Source organism: Colias croceus, chromosome 6 (assembly GCF_905220415.1).
Source record: "Colias croceus chromosome 6, ilColCroc2.1".
Taxonomy (NCBI): Eukaryota; Metazoa; Arthropoda; class Insecta; order Lepidoptera; family Pieridae; genus Colias; species Colias croceus.
In genome coordinates, this window is record NC_059542.1 from 11056627 (window position 1) to 11068212 (window position 11586).

Genomic DNA, 11586 nt, shown 5'->3' on the forward strand with positions numbered 1-11586 from the left:
ACTCTTTAACTCAAAATTGATAAGACTTTAGTGACATGAATTATATATGAGTACATTTTGTACACGAGTCTTTTTCATTATCAGCCACTGTATTTTGGACAAAATAATATTTATAAATCTTAAGAAATATTATCTCTCCCAATAATAAACGTGAATGTGTCAAAATTATCCTTTTAATAACGTGTCAACCTTATTACGGAGCGGAGGAAGAACTCCGTTAAAAAACCCATTAATTCCTAGAAAATTATAGTACTAACAACAAAACATGGCCCTTTTCTAGTTTTATGTCTTAATTGTGATCAATTAAATCTATTAAGGTAATGCTGTCACTATCAATATGCACTCAATATGCAAATGGTTCGTTTAAAGATAAATTTTATAACATTTCTTCAAGGTTTATTAACCGCCTTGTTCAGTAGTGGCCTGAATTCAGTAGTCATTCGACATGTTGCTTCTTTTGACGAAATTGTTGATCGTTGCTGCGGGTGAGTTTCTATAACATTTTTAGCCAGCCCAGGTTAACCGAGAGGAACTACAAAATAAAAAAGAAATAAATACATATTTGTATCATAACAGCATTTTGCGTGAGTCACTCGAGAAACATATATAATCACATCTTCATTTGGTAAATAATTAAAAAATCACACAAGTAATTTAAACTGTTTAACTTTAAACTGTACTTTCTGGATTATGATAGACACACAGACTCACAATCTTACAAACTTTACCTACAACATAAACACAAAATAGTTATCATTTTAAATGCAAATAAAATGCAAAAGTAAATATTTTAAGTAAAAGATACTATGAAGCTGATTCACTCAACGCTTTAAAATGCCCAACACAACAGAGCATATCTATTCGCAGCTTATCTTCTTTATCTAACACGCTTCCTTGTTGTGCTCCGCTCCTGTTAGTTAAGACTAACAGGAGCGGAGCACAACAAGGAAGCGTCACGCTAAGGCGTGATTATATATTATTAAAGCCTCCCTCGATAAATGGGCTATCTAACACCGAAAGAATTTTTCAAATCGGACCAGTAGTTCCCGAGATTAGCGCGTTCACACAAACAAACAAACTCTTCAGCTTTATAATATTAGTATAGGTAAGTAATATTATCTTGTTCCAGTACTAGAATCGCTTGATATACCAGACAGTCTATCAGTTCGTATAGCTGGCGGTGAAACAGCAGAATATACCCCCTGGATAGCAGCACTATCTTATGGAGATGTGAACAAACGGTTCCAATGTGCTGGATCCATCATCACTGACAGGCATATCTTGACCGCTGCTCATTGTATCGTGCCCGCATATAATAATGGACAATTAGTAAGGTCAGGAACTCTTCCTTGGTCATACTGAAATTTCATAACTAAAAATCTATTAGCATAAACATTCTCAGAAATATTATATTCGTAGCAAAGTCGCAGTTTTAAATTGTTGATCTCTGTATCGTTGATATTATCTAATAATATTTGTTTGAGTTGAGTTTAAGACAATTGTCCATTTTATGTTTTTCTGCTTGTCAATATACCTTTTAAAAGCATTCTTTATTAATTGTTGACAAAATTATCATTTTAAAACAAGTAAAAAGTATGAAATATAACCGTGAATAATATTTTTTGTTAAATTTTAGCACATATATGGCAACTGTGGGATCAAATGTTAGAGATGGTTCTGGGCAAAACTACAAACTGATTAAGAACTACACTCACCCAGACTTTACAATAAATTATGTAAAAAACGATATTGCAATCCTGGTGACAAACACTAGTATTGAATTCTCAGTGATGGTACATCCTGTGACAGTGAACTTTAACAGGGTTGATCAAGGAGTAGCTGCAATTATTTTGGGTTGGGGCAGTCAGTCTGTAAGTTTTCTTCTGATTCTTTTTATGTGTTCTTATTTTTACGAAAGAGATAGGTACATATTGTGTCCAAGTCAATTACCTTTATCAGCTGTTATGTAAGAGTATATACTATGTGTTTAAGGGCTGATTTTTCAATCCTTGGTTAAAACTTATCCGTCCAATAAAGTATAACACGATAATATTAAAATGTCACCTATAAACTGCCAAATGCAAGTAATTAGAATACATTATTCAAATGGTAGTTTAATACGTTATTCGACGAATAAGTTTTAACCGAGGATTGAAAAATCAGCCCTTAGTCAACAAGCTTGATTAGTCGTTAAATTAAGACCCTATTCATTGTTGTAAAGAGCACCGAAACAACTAAAAGCAAAAGTTATTCTAAAATTTTGAAATGTTCAGAATAAAATATGTTTAAAATATTTTTAATAGGACACTGTGTTAATAATTTAACTTACATGGTAGCTCCGTGGAAACGCAAGCCAAGAACTGCAAGAGTTAGAGATGGTCACAGTAAACTCTACCTATTGTTTCGCGGAAACGGGTCGCGTAGGCGCGACTCTGAAGATCATTCCACCCTATATAGATTCTGATAAGGAAATATGCGCGTATCGAGCAGTGGGTAAAGGCACTTGTAAAGTGAGTATATAGTTGCATTTTTTTATTATAGAACATCTAGAATCGTATTGATCGAACGATCAAACCTTAATTGTTGCCATAACCTTAAGCATGTAAATGATTCGAGATAAGGAACGCAAAAACTTGTTAATAAAAAAAAAGAGTTCGATGACATTTTCTCCGTTTTAATTTATGTTTTGTTGGTTTCGTTTTAAAATTTTATAGATGCTTGTTGCTTTAATACTTAACTAAATTAAAATTTTAATACTTAACTAAATTATATTACACATAATATATAAGAGGAAAGAGATAAATGTTTTAATATACTTGGTTGTTCAGAATTTAAATGAAAGACGATTTAATCTACTATCAGCTTATACTAAAAGCATATTATTTAGTATAATTATCTAGAATTGAAAGGTAAACAAAAATGTCACACAGCCCAAACTTATAAACAACTTGTATGTTGCAAGAATTTGTTAAAGAATATTAATTCAGATGCACTGATTCCAAACCCTTTTTCATCCTGGATCAAAAAGACTATTTTATAGAGTAAGATATTTTATTTTCCAGGGTGACTCCGGCAGTCCGCTCGTCTGTGCAGACAACGACGAGCAAATTGGCCTCACCTCCTGGGGCATTCCATGTGCTCTCGGGGCACCAGACATGTTCACTCGCATCAGTAGTTATAAGGACTGGATCTTGGGTGTATTGGCTGAAATGCAGTATGAAGACAAATTGTCGTACAGTATGAGGGAATGCCCGAAGAACGAGTTTATTAATTGATCAATATTTATTTGAATAAATGAACTTGATGTAATGCTTCTTGTAACAATAAAAGTAATATGTGTTTGCATTTTTATTTCTTCATTCATTTTTCACACTTAGAACTTCTCTTCTATTTATCTTTGTATACATTAGAAAATTTACTATTTAAAACCAGGGAATCGAACCTTTCACGGAGTCGTCAATCGTCATAATATTATAATAAGATACATAGTAGACATAATAATTGCCAATATGAACCGATGTACAGTTTTAAAAGAATATATTTTTACATAGATAATGGGAAAAAATACGCATTACATCTAAATAATGTATAATCAAAAACAATTGTAAAACAATCTAAAACATTCACACTATAATAATTGACGTCCAAACTAACGCGTTTAGTGCAAAAGCGTTCCAAACATTCCAACAAACGATGGTATTAAATCACCAGCGAAAGATTTCACTTCACCCATTAAGAACAGTTTCAAGCTCTAGATTCAAAGAGCTCACAATAAAAGGAATTTAAAGCAACCTTTATACCGAGTTAAGGTCTAAACATTCTCACTTTCGCCGTCTCAAAAATCCACCGTTCAAAAGGAATCGGCTTTGAAGTGGACTGATCAAACGACTGTTAACATTCGTATTGTGTGAGTTACGCTTTAGTTGATTTCTTACGTTGGCTACTTGGCTGAAGTTACTTCTTTTCTTCAAGAAGTTTGGGTTTACAATTGTTGTAATACCTACTATGAAAGATTAAAGTATTTGGTAAGGGTAGTAACTATAATTTGCATGATTTTATTTGCTGGTAACATACACGTGGAAATACTTGGAAATACCTGAAGATAATAGATTATTTTAATAAGCATAATACATTATTTTGTTACTTTTATAAAGCTTAAAAACGTCATAGTCGTTTTCGCTAGCGATTTAATTTATGTGAACTCCATGATGGATATGATGAAAATAAAATGTCCCGTATTCTCGACTAAAAACTACCGTACTACTAATTCGTATTCATATATTATGAAAAATAAAAAATAATATAATTATTATAGTTAATATTGAAACTTTTTTAATGTAATTTATTTAATAAAAAATTGAATACAATTATTTTGTCCATATATAACTTTAGTAGGCAGGTACTTTATGTAATAAAAGAATTTAAATAAAAATTAAAACGTGACTTCTCATTTATGTATATAGCCTACGTCACTACCGCCACTAACATAATAATTCAGATCATTGCAATGAAACCTCACAACTCAAAATCGGTCCAACGGTTTATACTGCAGGGCGTGTCAAAGAAATATTATAAATACATATTACATACATAAACTCGAAAAACATAACCCTCTTTTTTCCGTAGTCGGGGAAAAATTTGGGAAATTTTTCAATATCTGGCAACATTACACGAACACAGAATCACCGTGTACGTACAGTGCAGCGGCGAAATGACAGCACACATAGCTTTATTGAAAATGACGATAACTTATTCGGTTTAGTTCGGCAACGCTCCATCTGTCTTTTATTTTGTAATCTAAGATAAGGAAGCTTAAAAACCTTTTTGTTTCTATACACAAGCAAGGCCACAAACAGAAGCTCAACAAATACAAGTCGAATTAATATTTAACAACACTTTTATTAAAACTCTCAAACACCGATGTTAAGAGTTTAAAATTTTTGTATTTTACAATAAGCTGCATCTGGCATTCTATTCCCTTCAAAACAATATTCAGTAACTTCAGTTGTTTCGAAATCGGTTGGAAATTACTTATTAATTTTCCCTCACAATTCACTGTGTCTGAAACGTTTCATTGAACTGGGCTTTGTATTCAAGTGGGCATTTAAACAATCGACATTTACCATTTACTTTCTATTCTACGTGAAACTGATTTGAGATAAAGTGTTTTACGTTTAAAAATATCTAATTTGTGGAATCAATTATCTTGTTTTCTACTTATAGATGCAAAGATTTAATTGAAAGCGTTACTTAGTATTCAAGTATTTAATAAAAGCGTTAGTTTTCTTATTATTTAAGTATATAGTAAGGTTCTTTGAAAAACATTGGATTATAATTTATAAGTAGGTACTCTACCACGTCGCGGAAGAATACCAACTAATACCCGCGGCCCCATCATTAAAGCGGCTCGACGGAATACAGTGGGGTTTTAGTCGGTAAGAATCCGACATAACCCACGGCTCATTCCCCGGGGGCCGTGGGTATCTTTGGAAGATTTTCCCCACTTTAAAAAAAAAAAGGTTCTCTACCATTACATCAAGTCAATTTAAACTGAAAACATTCATACACTTTAATTTGACTTATAGAGTCATTTCTACTCTACCCAGGTATTTGTAAAATGCCTTACGATATTTTATTTGAGAATAATTATGATCATAATAATTATTTTCAAATAAAATATCTTCTCAACTAGATTTCCGCCCGCGGTTTCGTCTGCGTTTTCAAAGAGAAGCCGGCATAGTATTCTTTGTCTTATCCTGGATTTTCAGCTACCTTCATACCAAATTTCATTGTAATCGAATTAGAAGTATTTGCGTGAAATATTAGCAAACATCCATCCATCCTCACAAACATTCGCATTTATAATACGTATTAGAAGGAAATTAAATAGCTGTTATTAGTTATCCATACTATTCCTACATACTACTTACTTACTTAGAATTGAGCTACAGAATTAGCCAAAATATATTCCATTCAGCCTTAACACGCAAATATTAAGACGAGTAAGAGAATGACGTCATCAAAACAAGGTTACACCTGACTAATCTAATTTCGTGAACATTGTGACGTTTAATTTTAATTAATTCTGGCAATCCAAGTTTGACGACATTACAGAGAAGCAGGGTTCTAATTAAAATTATATTTTATTACGCTCTTATTTTACGATTTTCCGATACTAAATGAGCGAAGAAATTATATAATCTATACTATATTATCTATACTAATATTACAAAGCTGAAGAGTTTGTTTGTTTGAACGCGCTAATCTTAGTAACTGCTGGTCCGATTTGAAAAATTGTTTCGGTGTTGGATAGCCCATTTACAGAAAATATTTGCACATGATTTGTATATCGATGCTTTACAGCCAATAAAGGATAAGCGCCACCTATAAAATTGTTCATGAGAGTGGTTTAAAGTGAAAAATATAAAAAAAAAATTCATAAAAAAAATTGTATAGACCCCAAAAAGCTGGAGATGTATACAATATAGCATTGAATTTAGTACTTATTAAATGACGTTTTTATTTTTCCATTATATAGCGCAAAATACAATTTACTGTCGCTTATCCTCAAATGGGTTTTATTTTGTAAACAGGAAAAATGGCATAAGTGTAAATACTTGAATTTTTTGCTTGAGCATAAATGACGTAATTCTAATTTAAATGTTATATACATCGAAGAAAAATGTCACAAGCAAAAGTTTTAGGGAAAAAATATAGGTAAATACTGTGTAAGGAGCTACCGAATAAAAATTAACAGTATGCAAAACTGTATAAAGTTAAATTTTTTAACGGAAATATTTTGCATAAGATACTGAAACTTGCTTTGCCCCAAATTTTGCTTTAGGGATGTAAATAATTAGAAGACATCAATATTTATCAAATCAGTCTTTATTTGACGTATTAATAGCACATAACATAAGCATCACAAAATCAAAAACAAAATAAAAAAGCATCTCCGACGAATGGCTCTTACATAGCCGAGCTCAAATTAACTTAAAAATAACAAAGGTAATTTTTTTTTTATGTCAGAGCAAGCAAAGGAGCAGGTGGGCCACCTGATGTTAAGTGGTCACCACCGCCCATAAACACTTGTAACACAAGGAGTGTTACAGGTGCTTTGCCGGCCTTTAATGTACAAATAAGCTCTTTTCTTGAAGGCCCCAATGTCGTAGTTGTTCGGGAACACCGCAGGTGGCAGATCGTTCCACAGTTTCACCGTACGCGGAAGGAAGTTACGGGTAAAGCGGACAGTGGTGGAGCGCCAACCATCCAGATGGTGCGGATGGAACTGGTTTTTACGGCGTGTGGTCCGGTGGTGGAACTGTGCGGCTGGTATAAGGTGGAACAATTGCTCAGAGCACTCCCCGTAGTAGATTCTGTACAGTATACAGAGAGACGCAACGTCTCTCCGCACTGACAGTGGATCGAGCCTATCGGAAAGCCTACGGTCATCGACAATTCGAGCTGCTCGACGTTGGATGCGGTCAAGTGGAAGGAGTTGATACTGTGGGGCTCCGGCCCAGAGATGAGAACAGTACTCCATATGCGGTCGCACCTGAGCCAGCAGCTGAAGTCGGTGGGCCGGCTTGAAGTACTGTCTCGATCTACTGAGCACACCAAGTTTTTTCGAGGCTAATTTAGCTTTCGCTTTCGACTGCGGAATTGAACGTCACTCGAGATTTCAACTCCGAGGATTCCGATTTTCGGCGATATACTAAGGGGAGTACTCTTAAACCGAGGTTCTACGACAAATGGGGTCTTTTTAGCGGTAAACGCGCAAACCTGTGTCTTTAGGGGATTGAACTCGACAAGATTAAGTTCGCCCCACTCCGAGACTTCTTGGAGAGAAGACCCGACTTCAGACACAAGTTTGTTTCGACTCTCATTGAGGCTTTCCTTTGAGGTGTTTGCACGGCCGGTATAAAGAGCATCCCCCGTACTGTCGTCTGAATGTCGTATATCCGCCACTGAATGGTTGCACCGCGGGATGGTCGGCGGTGTCATTCCCCTGTCATCAAGAGTCGAGTTCCTAGCAAAGAGAGCGCCCAAGAGTTCGGCTTTCTCTTTAGCGGAATGGGCCAGAGAGTCTTCGTCCTTGTGCAAAGGTGGAAAGGATGAACGACAAAAGTTACCTTGGATGGCCTTGGCGAGGGACCAAAACGCCCTTGTTCCCGAAGGAAGTCGCGCTAGTCTATCGCCAAGTGCACCAATATAACTAGATTTTTTAAATAGAATTCAACGTTTTGTAATTTTTATGTATATTTAATTTTGTTCTGTGTAGGTATTTCTCATAGAAAACATTACAAAAATTTAAAAAAAAGAACTGCAACTTTAACAAACAAAGTTTTCTTAACATTAATTAAGATTAATGAAATCAGTCTTCTCATCGCGAAGCCGCTTGGGCTCGTAGGTTTGGGGAAACGATACCGATAACCACCATTCCAAACTGTTTTTAGACAGATAAACGACAAATAGGATGAAAACAAATTAGCATAAACGTATTTTTCATTTCTGCTATTTTATCCTAAGCGTCAAAATTTCTTCTGTTTCGGGAGGGAAAAAAAGTATAAGCGACAAACTATTATTAAATATTTATAGGGACAAATGTAGTATCCGCCATTTAAGTGTTTAAAGACTAACCGGAAAAAAACTGCTAAACACCAAATTAAGTCTCAAAAATGTTGCCTTTCTATATCAAACGACAATTTTGTTTTTTGAAGGCACGAGCGTAAAGTACTAAATGAAATTTAACAAAAAATTACAGCGAAGCAAATTATCTTAAGCGCATATTTTTTTATACTTGCCTTCAGGCAAAATGGTTTAACGTTAAAATATTAAAAATTTACAGGAAGCCCAAAAAGTATAAAGGTTGTTTGTATTGAAATATTTTTGATTAACTACCAAAATGCATTCCACACAAAAAAATCTGTCGTTTATGACGAAGAAATTTGGCCTTAGTCTTTGATTTTACTACCGCCTAACCGACTTAAAGTTTAACCTAGAGATGTGTGAACTAGACCAAACGACGCAGAAAAAAAAGAGCAATTCAGCGGTATATATAAGTCCGTTCTCCAAAAAATGGCGCTTATCCCTTTTTGGCTGTAAGCCATCGATATGCATTGAGTGTAGAAGCTATTTGTGACGATTCGGACTCACAGCTTACGTCAACACGCTATTTATCAAATAGTTGTTTTATTTTTACATCGTCATCCAGCTTACATCAACATAAGGTCAAAGGCTGGTAACAATAAAATATCTTTTATTCAATGCCTTAGATTTCATGTATAGAATTTTACAGCTGCTATAATGTTTTATTTCTGGCAGCTAAACTAGATTTGTACACCGGTTTATGGTAATAAAAAAGGCTAACATAACAGTAACTACCTATTAAAGATAATAAAATGATGTAGGTATATATTTATTATTACTAGCCGCTCCGCGCGGTTTCACCCCCGTGGCTCCTCTCCTGTTGGTCGTAGCGTGATGATGTATAGCATATAGCCTTCCTCGATAAATGAGCTATCTAACACCGAAATAATTTTTCAAATGGGACCAGTAGTTCTCGAGATTAGCGCGTTCAAACAAACAAACAAACTCTTCAGCTTTTTAATATTAGTATAGTATATTGCAATTTTAAATTCAATTTAAAAACTGAATCCGCTAAAAGAAAGCGTTTTATTCAATGATTTTTGAAGCGCAATCAATACCTAATGTATGTTAGGGCTTAAGTGTATCTACTTGTATTTATTTTCATATGTAATAGGTACTACTTATATTTGGCAATTTATAATAATCAATCAGCTCATACCCAAACACAGATCTTCGATAAAATTAAAATTCCTCGACAGGTTAATAAAAAATCTATACATAATCAACGCAAGTAAAAATAATCTTTCTCAGTTTACACAGCTTTCTCTTTACCCAGACCAGTATTATTAAAAGCTATACTTACTCTCATTAAACGTGTAAACCCCAATCAGGTAAAAATAATATTGTTAAAAATGTATAACCAATTTAAATTTACTGTACCAGTAGGTTTTTCTAAGAATAATGGAATTAATAATTTGTTTTCGCTATTTACGATACAGCGAATTCAAAGCAAAAGCCTTATGAAATAACTAGGTTTCCGCCCGCGGCTTCGCCCGCGCAGTCAAAGAAAAACCCGCATAGTTCCCGTTCCCGTGGGATTTCCGGGATTGCGTCATTCCCGGGATAAAAAGTAGCCTATGTCCTTTCTCGGGTATCAAAATATCTCCATACCAAATTTCATGAAAATTGGTTCAGTAGTTTAGGCGTGATTGAGTAACAGACAGACAGACAGAGTTACTTTCGCATTTATAATATTAAAAAATACATTAGTATGGATTATTGATTAGTGAAGTAATTTTTTTTAATTAATCTTACAATTTTAACACATTTTTCAGCTGTAAAAAGGTTCTGAAACGTTCAAATTTACCCTTATAACTCTTATTTCTAAACGAAAAATAAAATAATAATAACGATATACATCAGATAGTAACAATAAAGAGCGTAAGTTATATAGGTATCTACTTTTTCAAACTCCTATAGATAAAGAATATAATATTTTATTTTAGTTTACGTTTTAAAATAATACAAGTAGGGTAGACTGCGTACCGAACCCAGATTGCATACTATAGAGTCAATTTTTTTATGCAATAGGAGGCAACAGAGCACGCGTCACCGTGGTAAGTGCTCCACGTCGACCATTATAATATTATGACGTCGACCATTACATACGACGTGGAGCCCACAGTGCCAGAGACATTGTGAGTATGTTGCCGGCCTTTCAGGTAGGAATATACTCTCTTCTGAAGGTCCCCAGTTCGTAGCCGTTTGGAAAAGCCGCATGAGGGAGATTGTTCCAGATGTCTGTAGTGGAAGAAAGATCTTTTAAAGCGCACAGTTGTAAATTCATAATCTTACTATAAACATAAATATAGATTCGTGAGGATGACGCTTGTTACTTTTCTTTACTAATATTATAAAGAGGAAAGGATTGTAATTATGTATGTTCATGTATGTATGGTTTTCACGCATAAACTACTGGACCGATTTCAAAAATTCACTATTAGAAAGCTGCATCTTCACTGAGCAATAAAGGCTAGGTTTTATCCCGGAAATCTCACGGGAACGGGAACTCAACGGTTTCTTTGAAAACGCGGGCGAGGCCGCAGGTGGAAAGCTAGTCAAAAATTTAAGTTGAACTAAATTTTCATTTGATACGTTAATTTAGCGAGTGATGCCGCGGTCTGACGCTAGCTGTATAATTCTCAATTATTTTAGCAGTCATGTATAAAAGATTTTTTCTTTATATTCGGTTCACATCAACATAACTGCTTAGAAAATTTCATAAAATACCATCAGCATTGTACCAGTATACACAACAATAGACTGTCAATAATGGCCATACAGGCCGTTATATTAAAAATATCCCTGGATATTGTACACGAAGTTGATCTCAAAGTGACACATAGTAAGGCTCTGATTGATTACTGAGTGACGCGGAAAGATATAGGGGCATTGAAATTCATGGATTTTCTATTGAGTACCTTTGGTGTAATGTAA

General features: G+C 34.4%; 1 protein-coding gene across 1 annotated transcript; it reads left to right on the forward strand.

The window, feature by feature from the left end:
• Positions 1-445: 445 nt before the first annotated feature.
• On the forward strand, positions 446-3275 carry LOC123692712 (chymotrypsin-1-like). The gene is made up of 5 exons (XM_045637485.1): positions 446-485; positions 1130-1334; positions 1637-1871; positions 2337-2510; positions 3063-3275. Exons 1-5 carry the CDS (start codon positions 446-448, stop codon positions 3273-3275), a joined length of 867 nt encoding a protein of 288 aa, XP_045493441.1.
• The last annotated feature ends 8311 nt before the right edge of the window (positions 3276-11586 follow it).